The 21,041-nt window shown below is 40.2% G+C and overlaps 1 protein-coding gene and 1 long non-coding RNA gene across 5 annotated transcripts in view; both read left to right on the plus strand.

Annotated features, from left to right (window-relative positions):
- The window catches only part of LOC105092872 (cyclin-dependent kinase inhibitor 2A), a 28,630-nt gene extending 26,743 nt beyond the window's left edge, over window positions 1-1,887 (plus strand). For all 4 annotated transcript variants that reach the window (XM_031449618.2, XM_031449617.2, XM_064490163.1 and 1 more), the window contains exon 3: window positions 1,763-1,887. In XM_031449618.2, coding sequence (XP_031305478.1) covers window positions 1,763-1,788 — 26 coding nt within the window. In that variant the 3' untranslated portion in view covers window positions 1,789-1,887. The remainder of the gene's footprint in view (window positions 1-1,762) is intronic.
- Window positions 1,888-6,981: 5,094 nt separating this feature from the next.
- LOC116152598 (uncharacterized) overlaps window positions 6,982-21,041 on the plus strand; it is a 111,271-nt gene continuing 97,211 nt past the window's right edge. The window contains exon 1 of the long non-coding RNA XR_004136130.2: window positions 6,982-7,009. This is a non-coding gene — a long non-coding RNA (uncharacterized LOC116152598). The remainder of the gene's footprint in view (window positions 7,010-21,041) is intronic.

Raw genomic sequence — 21,041 nt, forward strand, 5'->3', positions numbered from 1 at the left:
TGCACATCGGGATTTGCTGCACGCTCTGAGAAATAGAGACCCTCTCTTAAGCCTTTTCCTCTCTTAAGCTTTCTGTTTCTTCGAGAAAATAGACCACTGAGAGAAAGAGATGGATATGTGGCCCTCCTTGCCTTTTTCTACGACCACAAGGACTTCTTTTCCCTCCGCTCCGTTTCCCTCATCTTTACTCCTGCCTCCCTAAACTACCAACTTTACTGTGACTTTCTCTAAAGGGGGAATCATTTTCTACATCTATATATGAAGAAATATACAAAATTAACATGGAAATTTAAGGTAAACCATGACTTCGAAAAGACCGAAGTCTATTCTGTTTTGGCTCAGAACTGAGGCATTAGACTCCCTGAGCCTATGACAGAGTGGAAAGGCTTGCTCTGGACCTTCAACTGGGAGATGCCTTGAGCTGTACCTTGGGTGTGAGGGGACGAATATCTCCTTTGGCCTGACCACTCACTCTTCCAGTTGAAGTCTGCATCTGGGAAGCGGAGCAGGCCTAGAAGCCAATCACAGGGCTGTTGGGCGGAGCAAGAACTGGCGGGGAAGACAAAGGCAAGGATTGAAATGATTGAATTGGGCTACAGGCAAATGGATAGGACGACCCTTTACTTTATAACCAAATCTAAGATACTTAACCCAAGTACACATGGCCTGCCTGCCTGCCTGCCTGCCTGCCTTCCTTCCTTCCTTCCTTCCTTCCTTCCTTCCTTCCTTCTTTCCTTCCTTCCTTCCTTCTTTCCTTCCTTCCTTCCTTCTCTTTAAGATTCTACTGCGTGATCAGCTCCGTTCCAAGTGGGATACAAAAGCGAACAAGGCATAACAGGAGTCTTTCCCTCATAGAGCTTACATTCTGGGACATAGACTTTCCGCAATATAACAATGTATTTCGAAGAGTGAGTTTGTAAAAATCAGTGTGATGGATAAGAGTAAAGTGTGAATAGGAGGGGAGGCTGTCAATCAGAGTGGTCAGAGAACCTGACTAATGAAAAGAAATTAGCCACTGGAGGCAGAGAAACTCAAACGTAAAGGCTTCAGCGGAAAAGAACGTTACGGGTTAAGAACGGAAAGGCGAGCTGGAGCGAGTACACAACGAAATCAAATAGTAGGGCAGAAGCCAGATAACGCAGTGGCCCTGTTGAGTCAAAGGCTGCTAGATCATAACATGGCTTTTACTCTAGAAACTCTAGGAAGCCATTAGCCAGTTTGGGAGAGGGGGGTCTGGGAAAGACGATGGGGCTGGAACCGAAGGTTCTCACACTGCGCGCGGAGCTCTCGGAGCGCGCGGAGCCTGAGGTGCTCTGTGGTTACTCGATTTCGCCGTGTTAGGTGCAACAGACACCTGAGGACCTTAGAAGGGCGAGACGACAACTTCACATCCAGGAGCCTGGCTTTGCCATGCGATAAACACTTGGCAGTCGTAGACTCGCTTTCCTTTTGCAACCCCGCGGCCTTCGGGGCTGCTGTCTCCCGGCCCCCGTGCGGCGGGCCCGGAGCGCGCGAGCCGCTGGCGAGCCAGGAGCGGCCCAGCAGGGCAGCGGACGCGCTGTGAGATGAGGGAGGCTCCGGAGTGCAGCGACAGCTGGAAGGGTCCAGACTACCTAGACAGACCCCATGCTGAGGGTTGGTGGATGTTGAGAAGAGGTGTCTGCATACCCAGCTAGGTCTGCGAAAGAGGAAGGAGGGAGGGAGGGATCGCACGTCTTTGATTTCTGGATTCTAATGTCTTTTTTCTTTCTGCCGTCTACAGAGAGTCCCAGCCTAAAGCATCATTGAAATCTTCGACAACATAATTTGATCACAGAAGGGTGAAAATCGTCGAAGTGTGAAAATTTCCTACCATCTTAATTAAAACTAAATAAATATATAAAAATTTAGAAATCGTTTCTTCACGTGGATTTGCCTTTCTTTTCTCTTAAATTTCCATTTATATATTGTTATAAACCGACACTTTCTTGTCTTTTCATCGGGTTGGAGTTTTCAGGAGCTAGTACTCAGACCCGGTGAACACGTCTATGCGGGGACTTCCTCTTTCGAGCCTCACACGGGCCGGGCGCTGTTACTACAGCCATTTTGTAAACCAGGAAAACGAAGTTTAAATGGATTACGTGGCCTTTCTTGTGTACAACTGCCAGCAAATGGCAAAGCCAAGGCTCAAAAAAAATTAAAACAGTATTCTTTGATTCACTCATTCAGTCCACATTTATTGAGCACCTTTTATGGCACTGTGCCAGGGTATAGTTGGGAAAAGAGGAGACAGACATCAACTAATAAGCACAGAAACACATAACTAGAAATTTTAACAACCTATTTCATTGAATCGCAGATATAGCATTGTTTCCAGGACTCACCATTGCTTCATGTACCTAAGAAAAACGCTGCAGTAAGAGTACATACCATAGATTATTAAGACACATCTGGATTTCAGATGATAAAATGTCAAAATCTGGATCTTAAGATGGATGAGAAGGGGTAAAAAGTGATAAATGGAAACTCCAAAGAGACTTCAGGTTGAGAGATTCTCGCACCCTTGGACTTTCGTTACTTACCCGGCTCCAGCAACTGAAGCCCCTCAAGGTTTTGATATTTTACACAAAGCGTCACAGCCAATAGGTGGCGGAGCCTGGAGATATGGGGGTTGCAGAACCTGGCCTACACCCACTATCGGAGTTCCACAGGTGCTCTGGTTGGCTGAGTGGATCTGTAGATGTGGGTCTTGGTGTATTTGTGGGAGAGGGTGACCTGCGAGCGTCCTTCTACTCCGCCATCTTCTCCGTCTTCCTGGCCTACACCCACTAGCCGGTTCTGCAATCCCCAGAGGCCTGAGTGAGCTGGCTCCCCCGTGCCAGCAGCGCGCTGTGAGGTTGCTGCTCTGACCGCCACCCAAACCAAAAGCAGCTCTGCACTTCTCTGCCAGAGCAAGGATGCTGCAGGAATGTGGCTCTAATTTCAGTCGCCTTGGCCTCCAGTTGCTTGTTTATTTTTTATTGATATGAAATTCACATGACATAAAATGAACAATTTTAAAATGTATAATTCAGTGCCATTTAGTACACTCATAATATTGAGTATTGATGGTTATTATCATTTATCTAGTTGCAAAATATTTTCATCATCTCTGAAGGAGACCCTATAACCCATTAAGTGTATTCATTAGACCCTCCCTGTCCCCAGGCCCTGGCAACCACTAGTCTCCTATTGTCTCTATGGATTTACCTATTCTAGACATTTCATGTGAGTGGAATCATACAATATTTTGCTTTATGTGTCTGTCTTCTTTCACTTAGCGTGTTTTTGAACTTCATCCATGTTGTAGCATGTATCAGTACTCCACTCCTTTTTATGGCTGAATAATATTTCATTGTTTATTCCTTCATCTGGTCATGAACATTTGAGTTGTTTCCACCTTTCTGGCTTTTGTGAATAGTGCTGTGAACATTCTTATACAAGTATTTGTTTGAATACTTGTTTTTAATATTTTTGGATGTATGCCTAGGAGTGAAGTTGCTAGGTCATATAATAATACTGTTTAACTTTTTGAGGCTGCCATACACTTTCCACAGCAGCTGCCTAATATTTCTGGTTTTTGTTTTTGCATACAGTGTGAGGTAGGGGCCTAATTTTATTCTCTTGCAAGTGGATATCCAATTGTCCTAGCACGATTTGTTAATGAGACTATTCTTTGTCTTTTGAATGGTCTATGATCCTTGTCAAAATTCAATTGAGTATAGATGTATTGCTTTATTTCTGGACTCGCAATTATATTTTATTGAGATATATGTATACTTTTATGTCCATGCCACACTGTTTTGATTACTGTAGTTTTGTAGTATGTTTTGAAATTGGGAAGTGTGAGTACTCCATCTCTGTTCTTCTTTTTTCAAAATTCTTTGGTCTGTTTCAAGTTTGTATCCAAGGCCTCTTGCAATTCCATGTAAGTTTTAGAGTCAGCTTTTTCATTTCTTAAAAAAGGAGGGGGGCACTGGGATTTTCATAGGGATTGTGCTGGATATGTAGATTGCTTTAGGTACTACTGCCATCTCAAGAATATTTAGTCTTCTAGTCCATAAACACGGGATGTCTCTCCATTCATTTAGGTTTTCTTTAGTTCCAGCAACGTTTTGTGTGTACAAGTATTTTCAGTGTACAAGTATTGCACCTACTTGGCTAAATTTATTTCTAAGTATTTTATTCTTTTTGATGCTATTGACAATTGAGTTTTTTTTTAATTGCCTGTCTGGATTGTTCATTACTAATGTTTAGAAATACAAATAACTTTCATGTGTTGATCTTTTATCCTGCAGCTTCACTGAATTTGTTTATTAGCTCTACTAGTTTTTTTGTGGATTTAGTTAGGATTTTCTATATAAGATCATGTTATCTGCAAAGATGGATAGTTTTACTTCCCCCCACCCCCTTACTTCCCCAATTTGGATGACTCATTTCTTTTTTTCTTGCCTTATTGCTCAGGTTAGAACTTTCAGGACAATGTCACTTGTATGATTCTGAATAGAGGAAGCAAAGGCAGTTATTCTTTTTGTTGTTGTTGTTCCTGATCTTTGGGGGAAATCTTTCAGTCTTTCACTACTGAATCTGATGTTAGTTGTAGTTTTGTTTTTCATAAATGCCCTTAATCAGATTGAGGAATTTCTCTTTATTCCTAGTTTGTTGAATGTTTTTATCTTGAAAGAGTGTTGGGTTTTGTCAAATTCTTTTGCTGCGTTAATTGAGATGATCATGTTTTTCTATTATATGGTATATTACATTGATTGATTTTCATATTTTGAACCCCTCCTGAGATAAATATCACTTGGTCATGGTGTGTAATTCTTTTGACATTCTGCTGGATTCGGTTGAGGATTTTTTGCATCTATATTCATAGGGAATATTGGTCTGTAATTTTCTTTTCTTGTGATGTCTCTGGTTTTTGGTATCTGGTAATGTTAGTCTTATTGAACGAATTAGGAAGTATTTACTACTTTTTTTTATTCTTAGAAGAGTTTGAAAAAGATTGGTGTTAACTATTCTTTAAAAGTTTGATATACTTCACTAGTGAATCCATCTGGTCCCGGGTTTTTCTTTGTCAGGAGGGGTTTTTCCCCCTACTGATTCAATCTCCTTACTTGTTATAAGTCTATTCAGATTTTCTTTTTTTTTCCTGGATCAGTTTTGGTAGTTTGTGTTTTTGTAGGAATTTGTTCACTTTATCTAGGTTACCTGATTTGTTAGTACACATTGTTCATAATTTTCTCTTGTAAACTTCTTTATTCCTTTAAATTCTTTAATAACGTCCCCATTATGCTGTGTTTAAGTCATCTTTTACTTGACTGAGGGTTCACTTGGATGCTGTAAATCTTTGACTATTTTCCAGTGTTTCCACAAAGTCAATCTGACACATCTTTTGGTGTTTCTGTGTAGAGATGGGCCCTTGGAGCTTCCTATTCTGCCTTTTCCACTGATGTACCTTCAATTGTTTTGTTTGATCTGTTTTACTTTCGAGCAGAACGGCAAAATGCCTCTGATGTACCAAGTTCCTTCCTCCATACATCCCCTGTGACTGTGACTCTGTCCTCCATTCCCCCCATTACCCACCTCTCGCCCAGGCCTCCGGCTCTGAGTTATCGTCACCCACCATTTCTCTGAACTCCACTCCAGTTCTAAAACTCAGCTCTCCCCCTCCAGATTTTCTCCACCGCCCTCCTCCCTCTTTTTTGCACCATAAGAGCTGGCTTTTTTCCTTTCCTGAATTGTCTTGCGCGCGCAAACACACACGCTCCTCTTCAGAGATTCCTCACGTGCAGTCATTCCCCTGCCTGCCGCTCCCTCGCCAGCAGGCGGGGCGCGCCTCAGGGGCAGCACCGGCGCTTATTGAAGGTCCCAAGGGCCTCCCACCTGACCGAGCTGGAGCCCGGGGCCCTTCCCCGGCCCTGCGCTCGCTCGCTCGCAGGCGTGCACGTGTGCGTCTCCGAGCACGCAGAGCGCGCCGCCCCGGCGCCTAAGAGCGACGGACGTGGAAGTGAAATCCGGAGCTCGGCCCCACGAGAACGGGAGTGGCTGGCAGACTTGGGCGGCTTTCTCTGGTTAAAAAAAAAAAACTAAGGAAGAAAGTAAAGAAAGAAGAAGCGAGAGGAGGGAGCGAGGAAAAAGAAAGAAGGCCTGTTCTAAGCTAGACGGCGGGGCCTTGAGGCTGGAGGGGAGGCTGAGGGACCGCAGCTCAGCTCGGAGGCCGGGGCTTTCCCGTAGTAACGGACATAACGGACGAAACCTCGAAACCTCGGAGCCAGCCAGCCGTGGAGGGAAGGAAAAAAGGTACTGCCGGACTGAGGCATTTCCTAGCTTCATTGCGGAGCGCCTCAATGAAACTGGGAGCTCGAGGCCCCGGAGGGCAGCCTCGGATTCGCCGTCCTGGGTGCCCTAGTAGCCGCACCTCCTCCCAGGTCTCACGTACCTGATTTAAGCAATAACGTTCAAGCAATAAGCAAACAAACATGTATATTTTAAAATGAATATTACTCCCCCTTTTTTTTTTCTATTTGAACTTTTCTTTGAGTGAATTGTCTTTTCCTTAAATAGCTGACTTAATCATTGGGTGTTGCCACAGTTCTGCCTGTAGATGGCCAGATCTTTCATTTACCTTTTTTTTTTTTTTTAAAGAGGAGGTATTGAGGATTGAACCCAGGACCTCGTGCATGCACTCTACCACTTTGAGCTATCCTCTCCTCTCTAGACAGCCTCGTCTTAAAGAATTGTTTTTCTTGAGGCATCGCAGCCATGGGACAAGGCTGCCTGTGGACTGCTATCTAAAATTATTTAAGTTATCTTCTCTGTTTACTTATCAATATCTTTAAGGTATTTCTAAGCATATTGAGAATAATCATTCCCCAACCCCTGTCTCCATTCAGGTGGATAATGTAGCTGCCCCAGATCCTGTTTGCACTCCCGTTTACTAGAAAAAGATGTAAGATCTGGCGGGAAGAGTGTGAGGACTTCTGCCCCTGTGAGTAATCTTCTCATTCATTAATTCACTCAAGAAATAATTATTGAGCACCTCTTATAAGCCAGGCACTATGCTAGGCAATAGGAGTAAAGGGCTCATTATCTCTAAGGAAAGAAACAGAAAGTACTGGTGGTGGTCATAAATCTTCCAGTGTTCTGTTCTGGCTACCTTCTGAGAAATTCTTTCCTGTTACATAAAGGCAAATTTCTTTTCCAACCAAGTCAGTCATCCTTGATTTGGTAAAGATTGCCAAAAAAAATTATTTTTTTTCATGAATAAGAGAACAAATAAACATGTTAGCTCTACCCAGAAGAAGGTAGTGATAGTATTTTTTCTTTATTGGAGGTAAGGAGAGAGAAAAAAATAGTGCTCCTCTCATTATAAATCGTATAATGAAATGCTTTTTAAAATTGTGGTAATTTTTGTGAATAATTCAGGTGTGGAAAGTGTTGCTACAGATGGAATTTAAAGCTAGCAACCCAGGAAGTAAATCTCAGGATCCTTCCTACCTGCCAACATCCAAGTCACCATTAGTTGTTTTATAATTAATAATAGCTGATAATAGCTTTAAAGCTGTTTTAACATGTAAAAAGTTTTTATTAGTTGCCATACTTTCAAGCTTTATCTAGGAATAGAAAGACAAAATAGATTTGGTCTTAGAAATCAAGGAATCTATCTTTGTAGGTGGGGAACTGGGGAAACTAGTTTGCACAAAGCAAAATAATAATGAAATAAAGTATCTTTTTCAGAATCATTGAGATGAGACTGTTTAAAGGAGAGAAGAGAGAAATGGGGACAGGGTATTTCTTTTTGCCAAGAAAAGTACCTCAAGTAAATATTTCTTGGAAAGGGAAAGTAGGTCCATCACAGAATCAAAGGTGGATATTTTTGGAAAGTGCAATCAGAAAGTGACCCAGGGTTGTGAGGGGTTAATCAGCTCGAAGGCAGACTTTTAAAAAGAAGAGCAGAATTAATAATTAATAATTTCCACGTCCAGAGAGGGGAATAGGTTTCACAGTTTCAGGTAAAAAGTCATAGTGTTCCAGGAAATGGGGTGTTGATGCAACCACATAGCCAACCCTGGGTGTGGTTGAAAAAACTACCTTTGGGTGTCAAGTACAAATGAAATCAATTGTTTTCTTTTTTCTGTCTTTTCTCTCTTGTATAGGAAAGTGTTGGGGGGTGTGTGAATACACATTACTGGGGGAAGAGTAGAGTTATATGACATCTACAGAGGACAATTATCAATATCCATGAAAAATTTAAGGGGATATCTCTTTGACTCAGCAATTGCACCTCTAGAAATTATTCTGCACATACATTTGCACATGTGCAAAATGGCCCATGTATAAGATTAGTCACTGTAGCTTTGTAATAAGAAAAATATGAGACATAAATGAGGAGGAATTAATTAAATTATGAGGTCTCCCTAAAATTAATAATGTACAGCTATTAACCAGAATGTGGCAGTTCTAGCAAATATGTAATGATTTCCAAGATACACTGCTGAGTGAAATAAGAGAGGCACAGATCAATGTTTGTAAAATACTTCAAATTAAATTTTAGAAATATTTGTGACTGTGCTTGTATATACATAGAATATCTCTGGAAAGACACAAAAAGTTGTTGACTATTGTTTCAAGGGAAGGAAGTGGTCGACTAGGGGCTGTGTGGAGGGAGATTTACTACTACTGCCAATTTTAAAAACAAGTGTATGAGCTATCTAATACAAATAAAATAAGTAACTAGTAAACTAAGTCAGGTACTAGTAAAAGGAAGTTTTTTCTTTTTCTTTTTGTTTGGGATACATTCATTAATTTATTCCTCATTATTATTTGCCATCAGTTGCTTATAAGACATTTAGTCAGTGAAACTAATAATAATTATAGGAACAGTAGAAACACCAACAATAATCACGAACATTTATACAGGTCTTACTAGATGCAGAGGACTGTTATAAGCACTCTTGATGTATTACCTAGAAGGAAGTTTCTCTTGAATTGACCACATTCTGTTTTGTAAGAATTCTGCAACTGTCAAAATTGCATTTACGGGAAGAGAAAAAAGAAAACACTAGAGTAAGTGATTAAGTTAGTCCCTTATCTAAACCTTAGTTTCCTCATTTGTAAAATGGGTACAAGGGTGACTACTTTGCAGGATTGTTGTCTGGATTAGACATAAAGATTATAAATCATTTACGTGCTTGTACACACACACACACACACACACACACACACACACACACACACACACACGTGGCTCAGCCTTCCAGTTGCCCAAAGCAGTTCCCCAGTGAAGATCAAGCTGGGCTTGAAGCGAGAAAAATTTAGGTATAACTAGGACATCTCACCAGCAAAGGATTTGGCATTAGCAATAAGTCCCACTCCCTTGGATTCCATTCACTAAACAAACATTACCTGTCATGTACGGTGTTGGGTGCTTGGATATAATGATGAGTAAGGCAAACTGCCATTTTAAAAATGTTATGCAGTTTATACATGAATGTATTTGCATTCAGATAATATAGAACAAAATTAATGTTTCCCTTTGCTGCTACTCCTCTACCCAGAGGTAACTACTGATATCCTTGTAAAAGGAGGGGAGATCCTTTAAGACTTACGGCTTGGTTTGATGCACGCTGTTTCCCCCATAAAATAGCATCATACAGTACGTGCTGTTTTATAACTGTGTAAAATATCAATATGTCTGTGTAACTGTGTAAAAAATCAGTAAGATTTTTGGAAGTCAGAAAGATTCTCCCTCATTTTTTACAACTGCTGTAGGTAGCCTATTGTATGGATAAATGTACCATTTATTTAATTATTCTCCTACTGATGGACACTTAAGTTGTCTTCTATTTTTACTAGTATAAAATAGGCTAATAATTCTTGGTTATATATGTTATGAATGTTTTCTGCCAGCTTGTTGTTTGTACTGTTACTTTACATATGGTATTAATCTATAGAATTTTAAAACTTTGATGGAAACAAATGTATCAGTTTTTAAAAAGGATATCTTAAAAAACTATGTTGTCTTAAGGTCTTTTACACACCCAAGATTATAAACACATTCTTCTACATTTTCTGTTAAAATTTGACATTTACGTATTTTGTCGACTTGAACTTTATTTTCAGTATGTGTGAAGTTGTGCTGGCAGTATAATGCCCTTTCCCCTAAGATGTCCATGTCCTAATCTCTGGAAACTGTGAATATGTTAAATTACAAGGCAAAATGGAATGAAAGTTGCAGATGGAATTAAGGTTGGTAATTTGCAGACCTTGAGATGGTGTATTAGTTTCCCATTGTCACTACAAATTTAGTGGCTTAAAACAACACAAATTTATTCTTTTACAGTTCTGGATGTCAGAAGGGCAAAATCACTTTTACTGGGTTAAAATCAAAATGTCTGCAGAGCTGGTTCTTTGTGGACTCTCTGAGTGGAAAGTCCCTTTTCTTGCTTTTTCCATCTTCTGGTGGCCACTTGTATTCCTTGCTTTGGGACCCCTTTCTCTATTTTCAAAGCATCTCTCTCTCATCTCTGCTTCACCTCTCTGTCATCAAATCTCTCTCAGTCTCCCTCTTATAAGGACACTTGTAATTATAGAATTCACCCAGGTAATCTAGTATAATCTCCCCATTTCAAAATCCCTAACATAATTGCATACACAAAAGTCCCTTTTCCCATCTATGGTAACAATCATAGGTTCTAGGAATTCAGGCCTGGATATCTTTGGAGGACATTATTTACTATGTGTAGAGAGATTACCCTGGAATATCCAGATGGTCCCAATGTAATTATGATTCTTATAAGTGGAAGAGGTGGGCATAACAAAGAACCAGAGAGCTGGCAGTGTGGAAAAGATTTAGTTTGATAGTAATGGCTCTGAAGATGAAAAGAGCGGGCAATATGCCAAGGCATGTGGAAGACCTCTAGAGAGTGGAAAAAGCAAGAAACAAATTATACTCTAGAGCTTCAGAAAGGAACACAGTATCATGAAGCTTTTCCTCTACATTTTCTTCTAAGAGTTTTACATTTTTCAATCTCTTCTATAAATGGTAATTTTGAATTGATTTCTGTGTATGGTATAAGATAAGGGTACAATTTCATTCTTTTGCATATGGATTTCCAGTTTTCCTAACACTATTTGTTGAAGAGACTATCCTTTCTCCATTGTGTATTCTTGACACTTTGTCAAAGATCAGTTGACCATATATGCATATGTTTATTTCTTGGCTCTCTATTCTGTTCCATTAGTCTAAATGTCGTCGTTATGCCAGTATGGTACTGTTTTGACTACTGTAGTGCTATCATATATTTTGAAGTCAGAAAGTAGAATGCCTCCCACTTTGCAAGATTGCTTTGGCTATTCAGGTTCTTTGGTAGTTCCATATGAGTTTTATGATTGTTTTTTCTATTTCCATGAAAAATGCCATTGGAATTTTGATAGGGGTTACAGAGAATCTGTAGATCACTTTGGGTAATATGAACATTTTAATAAAATTAATTATTCAGTCCATGAACATAGGATATCTTTCCATTTATTTGTATCTTCTCAGTGTCTTTCAGTTTTTAGTGTGCAGTTCTTTCACTTCCTTGTTTATATTTATTCCTAAATATGCTGTTGTTTTTAATGCTATTGTCAGTGAAATTGTTTCTTTAATTTTTTCAGATAGTTCATTGTTAGTATATAGAAATGCATGATTTTTGTATGTTAATTTTGTATCCTGCAACTTTGCTGAATTTTTTAGTTCTAACAGTTTTTTGGTGGAATCTTTAGGGTTTTCTACATATAAGATCATGTTATTTGCAAACATGGACAATTTTTCCTCTTCCTTTCCAATTTGGATGCCTTTTACTTCTTTTTCTTGCCTAAGTACTCTAGCTATAACTTCCAGTACTATGTTAAATAAAAGTAACAGGAGCAGGCATCCTTGTCTGTTGCTGATATTAGAGGAACCTTTCAATTTTTTACCATCTAGTGTGATGTTAGCTGTGGGCTTGTCATATATGGCCTTTATTATGTTGAGATACTTTCCGTGTACTCCTAGTTTATTGAGTTTTTTTAAATCATGAAAGGGTATTGAATTTTGCCAAATGCTTTGTTTTGTATCTTTTGAGATGATTATGTAATTTTTATTCTATAGTCTGTTATTGTGGTGAATCACATTTTTTGATTTGCATGTTGATCTACCCTTACATCCCAGGGAGAAATCCCACTTGGTCATGATTTATGATCCTTTTAAAATGCTGTTGGCTTTGGTTTTCTAGTATTTTGTTTAGGATTTTTGCATCTGTATTCATCTGGGATATTGGCTTATAGTTTTCTTTTCTTGTAGTGTTTTACTGTCTAGTTATTTGATCTTGTCTACTCTTTGTGTTAAAAAAAATATATAACTGATGGCAAAGGGAAAGTGGCTATTTTCAGTAAAGTTGTTTTGTCTTGTCTTTATTAATAGAAATGTAGTGGGCCTTTGTGATTTTAAATACCTGCATTACCTTAGGTGGTTAAAATGCTGAACTTAAGCAGTAAAATAATAGAAACTATTTAAATGAAGTTGTTAGGAGCTTTAACTGTTTTAAGTCAACATTAACTCCTTTAGATTAGTTTCCTAACTTGTTAGAATTTGTTCTTTCAGTATAAAGTAAATATTCAAAGGTAATATTTAGATTAAGTTTAGACTGTAAATTAATCCACTGTACAAGTTGTACTGATACCATTGTTTTGAGTGTCTACAGAAGAGGATTGTGATGCACAATTAGCAATCTCAGGGTTTTTCCCCACATAGGCACAAAATCTAGACTGCACTTATTTTTCTTACAGCTTAACAGTTTCTCTTTAGCAAAATAAATTTAGTTTAGTATTTGGGAAGAAAAATCTTTTTCCTGGCTTTGGTATCAGGGTAACAGTGACCTCATAAAATGAGTTTGGAAGTGTATACTGCTCTTCAAGTTTCTGAAAGAGTTTGAGAAAGATTCGCATGAATTCTTTTAAAATGTTTGGTCCTGGGCTTTTCTTTTTTGGGAGATTTTTGATTATTGAGTCAATCTTCAAACAAGTTGTAGGTCTGTTTAGCCTTTCTATTTCTTTATAATTGAGTCTTGATAGGTTGTGTGTTTCCAGGAATTTATCATTTATTTCTAGGTTATCCAGTTTGTTCGTGTATAATTGTTCATATGGATCACTTATGATCCTTTTTATTTCTATGGCATCATTTTTAATATCTTCTCTTTCATTTCTGATTTTATTTTAAGTCATTTCTATTTTTTCTTAGATAAAGACTGTTAATTTTAAAAATATTTTTAAAAAAATCAACCCAATTTTGTTGTTTTTTTCCCATTGTTTTTCTATTTTGTATTTCACTTATTTCTGTTCTAATCTTTCTTATTGCCATCTTTTCATTAACTTTAGGCTTAGTTAATTCTTCTTTTTCTAGCTTTTTGAAGTGTAAAGTTTAAGTTTTTTTTTGATCTTTTCCCCCCTTTTTAAAAAATACATGCATTTATCACAATAAACTTCCCTCTTAGTACTGCTTTTGTTGCATCTCATATGTTTTGACATGTTATGTGTTTATCTCAAGATGTTTTCTAATTTCCCTTTAACCCGGTTGTTGTTTAAGAGTGTTCATTTCTGTATTTGTGAATTTTCTGGTTTTCTGTCTACTATTGATTGCTAGTTTCATTCAGTTGTGATCAGAAAAGATACTTGGTGTAATTTCAGTCTTCTTAAATTTGTTAAGACTTGTTTTCTGACCTAAAGGTGAGCTATCCTGGAGAATGTTCCACATGTGTTTGAGAAGAATGTGTATTCTGCTGCTGTTGGGTGTAATGTTGTATATGTGTGTGTATGTATGTATGTATGTATGTATGTATGTATGTATGTATGTGTGTGTATAGATAGATAGATAGATAGATAGATAGATAGATATCTATCTATATCTATCTATCTATCTATCTATCTATCTATCTATCTATCTATCTATCTAATCTATATATATATCTGTTAGATCCATTTGATCTACAGTTTTGTTCAAGTACTCTGTTTTCTTTTTGACCTGTCTGGATGTTCTATCCATTATTGAGAGTACAGTCTCTTACTATTATTGTATTATCTTATATTATTTATTCCTTCCTTTGGTCTGTCAATGTTTGCTTTATATATTTAGGTACTATAATGGTGCATGTTTTATATACATGTAATTCTTAAGTTTTGCTGGTGGATTGACACTTTTATCATTATAATGTCCTTCTGTCTCTTACGATAATTTTTGACTCATACTCAAGATTGTGTGATATGAAGTATAGCCACCCCTGTTCTGTTTTGGTTACCATTTGCATGGAATATCTTTTTCCATCTCTTCACTTTCAGTCTATGTGTCCTTTTAGACAGCACATAGTTGAGTCTTGTTTTTTAAATCCATTCAGCCACTCTTTGTGTTTTTTTTTTTATATTGTAGTATTTAGTTATTTTATTTTGGCAGATTAGGGGAGGTAATTAGGTTTATTTATTTTTATAGGAGGGACTGGGGATTGAACCCAGGACCTCTTGCATGCTAAGTATGTGCTCTACCACTTGAGCTATACCCTCCCCCTCACTCTTTAAGTTTTGATTAAAGAGTTTTATCTTTTTTTCATTTAATGTAATTATTGATAGAAAAACACTGTTGCCGTTTTGTTCATTGTTTTCTGTTTGTCTTTTAATTATTTTATCTGCCTTTTCCTCTCTTGATGTCTTCCTTTGTGTTTTGTTGAGTTTTTTGTATAACTCTGCTTTGATTCCTCTCTTTTTCTTTTGTGGAGTTTCTCTTTTTCTTTTTTTCATTGCGGTAAAATATACATAACATAATATTTATCATCTTAGCCATTTTTAGATGTGGTTCAGTGGTATTAAATATGTTACTATCATTTTTTCTTCTTATAAAACTGAAATTCTATACCCATTAAACAATAACTCTCCATTTTCCCCTCTCTCCAGCTTCTGGCCACCAGCTTTCTACTTTCTGTCTGTACAATATTGACAACACTAGTACCCTTTAAAATAGAATCATATAGTATTTGTTTTTTTGTGACTGGCTCATTTCGCTAACATGATGTCCTCAAGGTTCATTCATATTATAGTATATTGCAGAATTTCCTTCCTTTTTAAGACTGAATAATGTTCCATTGTATGTATATACCACATGTTGGTTATCCATTCTTCCGTCTATGGACGTTTAGGTTGCTTTCACATTTTAGCTATTGTGAATAATGCTGCTTTGAAGATGGGTATACAGATACCTCTTTGAGATCCTGCTGTCCATCTTCTGGGTGTATACTGAGAAGTGAAATTGCTGGATCACATGGTATTTCTATTTTTAATTTTTTTGAGGAACTGCCATGCAGTTTTCCACAGCTAGTGTGCCATTTTGCATGCCTGCCAATAGTGCATAAAGGTTTCTGTTTTTCCACATCTTCACTGACACTTGGTTTCTGTTTTTTTGATGTTACCCATCCTAATGGTGTGAAGCTATAGGTATGTTTTAAATGTGGTTACCTTGAGGGTTACATGTAGTATTCTATAGTTTTAACGGTCTGTTTTAAGACTAATAACAACTTAAGTTTAATCGCATACAAAACCTCTACATTTTAACTCCCCCCATGCTTTATATTGTTGTTGTTACATTTTACATCTGTTCGTATCATGTATCTTTTAACATATTTTAAAATAAGTTATTTTTAATACATTTTTCCTTTAACTTTTATACTACTATTGAAAGTGACTTACCCACCATGATTAACATAATACAGTTGTTGTTGGTAGATGCAACCAGTGTTCCAGGTTCTTGTCCCATCCCAGAAAGAATTCAGAGACAAGATGCAGTGGTTAAAAAAGTAAAGTGAGGATTTATTAAAGGATGGATAGTACACTCTCAAGGGGAGAGCGGGCAGGCTCAGGTGAGCGGCTGCCCTGTGTTTCTTTAGCAAGTTATCTGCAAGGGTATAAAAATGAATGGGCAGAATATTCACTGGGGAGGGAAGGGTTTGGGGTCATAGTCCCTGATTATCATCCCAACTCCACCTTCCCAAAGGGAGGAGGGATTTTTGTCCATATTTAGTCTGGATCAGAAGTGTCATGGAGTTGGTACATGATGGGTACTTCTAATCTGCAAGGCTAATTTTATTGAAATGAGGGCATAATGAGCAAAAGGTTATATTCAGACACTGGAAATTCCTGCCTTTTCTCACCTTTCTTTGTTCATCTTGAGGCCGTTCATCTCGAGGCCACTCATCACTCCAAAAGGTGTGACCCCTTATCAGCCCAAAGTTTCCTGCTTTTCTTTCTCTGCCCAGGGCCCCCTGGTGCTTACATGATGTGTGGTTTCCTGCATTTGGCTTGTGTCCCTCCTTTCTGCCCAATTACTGCCATTTGGTCTGTGTCCCCCTTTCTCTGCTCATTTCTAGCTATCTTCCTGCTGCAACATTTCCCCCTCAAGGATTCTAGACCCTTAAAATCTTTTAAGGGGAAATGGGACGATGGCCAGTCTTCCGTAACTACTTCAAGCTGAACATGGATGTAGCCCCTCTCTGTGGGCCCAGATCTCCTTGCTGTCTGTCAGAGGTAGGGGTTGTTAGTGTCGGCAGGGATGGAGAGTGGGGAGTAGGAGGCAGAGGCCTTGTCCAGTGATGTTGATGGTCTTCATCTTCAGGTGGGTTGGTTGGAATCCTTGCTGCATCATCATTTGAAGTTAAACTTGTTGTATTTTAGAGGATAGAAATTTTACTAGATAGTTAAAAATACAAAGACCAAAAAGTAAGATGAGAAATATGGTGACTACAAGGCCTAGAAATGGAAGAAGCCAGGTATATCCTGGAAACCATCCCTTAAGAGTCTCAGTCCATTCCTGTTTTCCATGGTTGTCCCTCTGGAGCCAGAAAGCCTGTTCATAATTTTTTTAAACATTGACTTCTACTTCTCCTGAGACATTAATGTATGTGCAGCATTTTTTGTTTATGACTGCACAAACCCCTCCTTCGCTTGCTAGGGGATAGCCTAGGGCTCGGTGATTGTCAAAGACCACCCCTGCCAGAGAATCAAGGGACTTCTGTAAGAGTGTTAGAGCGTCTACAGTTTTGTGTGTGTGTGCGTGCGTTATCCAGGGAAGGGGTCAGGTCCCTCAAGGTTGTCTCATTGTAGGCAAATCCTCCCCAACGGGCAACTGTAGCTAACATCCCTATAATTCCCTCTAGTACCAGACCAAAGGCCCTTTTCTGTCTCACGTGGGTCACATTGAGGATGGTTATTTGGGCTGCAGCCACAGTTCCCAAGGTGCAGCCCCCATAGTGAAGTGTGTTGTCTGGATGTGAGAGCAATGGCTTTGGTCCTTGTGAGGTAGCTATCTGAGGTCCCACATAGCCATAATAATCCAGGCGGCGCTGGTAAAACTGTGTGATTGGTTTGGTTATACAGCTGGAGAAAAGTTTTGGGAGGTGGGAGACTTTTGCAGGGGGGCCCCATCTGTGTTTTGAATTTTGTTTTTGGTTTGAAGTATCCATGAGGGGGTCTGTAGTCAGGGAGGGCTATATTAAGGGGATGTCTGATATAATATCCAGCGCAAGAAGTTCTGTTGGCATTAGTTTGTGAATTGTCATAGCACACGTGTGTTGTTAGGAATGCAGGGTGATGTGTAAATAGGCTGGCCCACTATATCACTCCAATTTATAGGCTTAAAGATATCCAGGGGCAGACTTAGGTTTCTGTTAGAGAGAGCCTTAAGGACTGAAAAGGGGTCTGTGTGTCCTCTGTATCTGAGTAACACGTGGTGCATCCTAGAGGCTGAGTACAGATAAGGGAGATTTTGGTGATATTTGTAGCCTCAGAGTAGGGAGGTGTGATGTGGTAACAGAGCGGAGGGGGCCTCTCCTACGTAACAAAGAGAAACTTTGTCTAGAGTGATTAAAAGAAGATTGGTTAAAAGTCGAGATACCAAGCGGTTGTTGACTGGGTGGGCCTTGAAGGTGGTGCTTATGTCTCCTAGGGTGGTGGGTTGTGGGTGGCAAATCCAGCAGAGAGAGATTTTCTCCTTTAGCAGTAATCCAAGAGTTACTGACTATTACGTTATTTTTCCATGCTAACTCTTGAGACCAAAGAGATTGGAAGATTGAGACAAGAGCAGGTAAGGGTGGAGGTAGGGTCCCTAGTATTCTTTGGGAGGAGAAAGGAAAAAGGAAAAAAAAGAAAGAATAGAAGCTGTGGGGTGCCTTTCAGATTTGGGGCAGGTCGTATTAAAGCCAGTACAGGCAGAGAAGCTTCCTCTCAGGTATGGGTGTGGTGTTAAAGCAGCTCTCGTAAAAGACTGTGAGAGCGAGCCGGGGAACAGGAGGGCGGTAAGTATCCACGTCCACCAGAGCATGTTGGGTGGGCGGGTGGACGAGGGTAGCAGCAGGCACAAGGGAAAATAATGGTACTCAGCCTGGGATCTGTGAAGTGCCTTTGTCCTTCTTGAATAAGAGTTTCAGGTCGTGAAACAGGCTCACTCGTCCACCTGGGCTCCTCTGGCTGTCCAAGGCCCTTTGTGTCCTGTGAAGACTCGGGGGCGGGGGGTTTAATCCTAGAAAGGTGCACCCAGTTAGCGATCCCCTGTAACTTTACTGCAGTGGGAGTGCTGAGAAGGAGCTGGTCAGGCCCCATCCACTTGGGCAGTAGTTGGTCAGAGGGGAATCCTTCTCTCCTTGGTTTTAGGAGGATGAAGACTCCTGGTTGAACCTTAATGGAACCTGTTTCCTGGCTGGGGCTTGATAAAAACCTGATTTCCGTATTGTGTAATTGCCTTTTGGACTTGTCCCAGATTAACTAGGTATTTAACAAGCTCAGTAGTTTTAGAGTCCACCAATATATCAGAGGATAAAAGGGTCCACCATAAGCCACTTCAAAGGGGCTGAGCCTTAGCCCCGCTTTAGGTGCCGCCCTGATTCTCAGGAAGGCTATGGGTAAGAGCTTTGTCCACTGTTTTGATGTTTCTTGACAAAACTTAGCTAGGACTTTTTAAGGTTTGATTTGCCCTTTCTACTTTTCCTGATGATTGAGGCCTCCAGGCAGCATGGAGGTGGGAGCAAATGCCTAGGGCAGTAGAAATTCGTTGCGTAAACCTAGCCACAGGAGGGGCCGTTGTCACTTTGCAAGGACCATGGAAGTCCAAACCAAGGAATTATTTCTTTTAATAATATCTTTATGACTTCTTGAGCTTTTTCCGTCCTTGTTGGAAAGGCTTCCACCCGTCCAGTGAAAGTGTCAATAAAAACCAGAAGGTATTTATATCCCTGGGAGGATGGCATGTGGGTAAATCTATTTGCCAGTTCTCTCCTGGATAAGTTCTTCTCCTTTGGACAGGCTGGAGGAGGGGTGGGGGCCTAAGTTTTCCCCCTGGGTCATTATAGTAACATACACATAACAACAAGTCTTCATGATTTTTAAGATAGTCTGAGGAAGGCCCATGCCCGAGAAAACGTTTTTTACCAGGCTAGTCAAAGCATCCCTCCCTAGATGAGAGGAGTCATGGAGTGGCTTTAAAATTTTCCATTGTATTGCTCTGGGCAGCATTATTGTTTGTTCCTTAATCCACCAGCCATCAGGGCCCTTTTGGTATCCCCTATTCTTAGCCCATTTTATTTCCTTGTCTGTATATTGAGGTGATGAAATGTTTCCTTCTACCCCGGCAATGGAGCAGGTTTCAGGGGAAAGCGGCCCAGCGTGAGAAGTCAGGACAGAGTAAGTGACTCCTGTGTCCACTAGAAACTGGACAAGCTTACCTGCCACGTCAGTGGTCACCCATGGTTCCTCCCAGATGATGACTGTCTTCTCAGGAGCCTTGGGAGGTCCTAGTCCTGTCAATCAACCACTGCCATGACTGGCATGAGGGAATTTCCCTGCTCCCTTTGGAGCTGACGGCATTCCCTCTTCTAGTGGCCCATTTTTTTGTTTTTTGCAGATTGGGCATGGCATCTTGTTGGAGGCTGAGACCAGCTTCCTGGGCATTCCTTACTCCAGTGTCCAGGGCTCCCACAGCCAAAACAGGCTCCCCTTTCTGGTGGGGGTCTTCTCGGAGTACTTGTGGGGTGACCAAGAGGTGGGTTAGGTCTTATCATGACAGCTGCCAAAAGCTTGGCTTGCTGTTGCTCCCTTCTTAAACCACGCTGTTCTTTTTTTTCCTCCTCAGCCAGGTCTCTATTATTAAAGACACTGAAGGCCATATCAATAGATGGTTAAGAGGGGTTTGGGGCCCCATGGCAAGCTTTTGAAGCTTTCTACGGGTTTCAGGGGCTGATTGGCTAATAAAATGGGTTGCAAATACAACATGTCCCTCGAAAGTGTTTGGGCCTACATTAGTATACTTTCTGAGGGTGTCTACCAACCGAGCCTGAAATAGGGCTGGATCTTCATCTTGGCCCTGGGTGATCTCTTTAACCTTATCATAGTTAACAGGTTTAATTATGCACCATTTCATCCCCTCAGTAAGGCAAAGGACCATGTGGTCCCTTCTAGTGATGCCAGGCTGGCCTGGTTGATAATCCCAATTGGGATCAATTAGAGGCACTGCTGTCAAGCCCACAGGGTACTGATGAGGCTGGGTGATGTGTAATTCATCAGCATATGTTTGAACCTGTGCCCAGATATGGGTCTTTTCCTTGGTGGTGCAGCAGTGGGAAAGGACAATATTTAGGTCCTTCCATGTAAGATCAAAGGAGAGAGTCAGTGCCTGCAATTTTTCAGTGAACTGACTAGGGTCTTCTGAGAATCGGCCCAAGTGAGTGAGACACTGGTTGAGGTCAGACAAAGAAAACGGGGTGTGGACTCTGGTAACTCCCTGAGGCCCACCTGGCTACCTTCTGGAGGGGCAAAGGAGTTCTGGCTGCACTTCTGGTATGGAAGGGTAAAGAGGCTTATAGGGTGGAGGAGGGGCTGAAGACGGTGAAAGGGTACCCAGGCTTGGGTCTTCTGTGTGGGGCTTGTGCTCCTCCAGAATTGCTGTTATAGGGGGCTTTTGTGTAGCCTGAATG

Source organism: Camelus dromedarius, chromosome 10 (genome assembly GCF_036321535.1).
Source record: "Camelus dromedarius isolate mCamDro1 chromosome 10, mCamDro1.pat, whole genome shotgun sequence".
NCBI classification, from domain to species: domain Eukaryota; kingdom Metazoa; phylum Chordata; class Mammalia; order Artiodactyla; family Camelidae; genus Camelus; species Camelus dromedarius.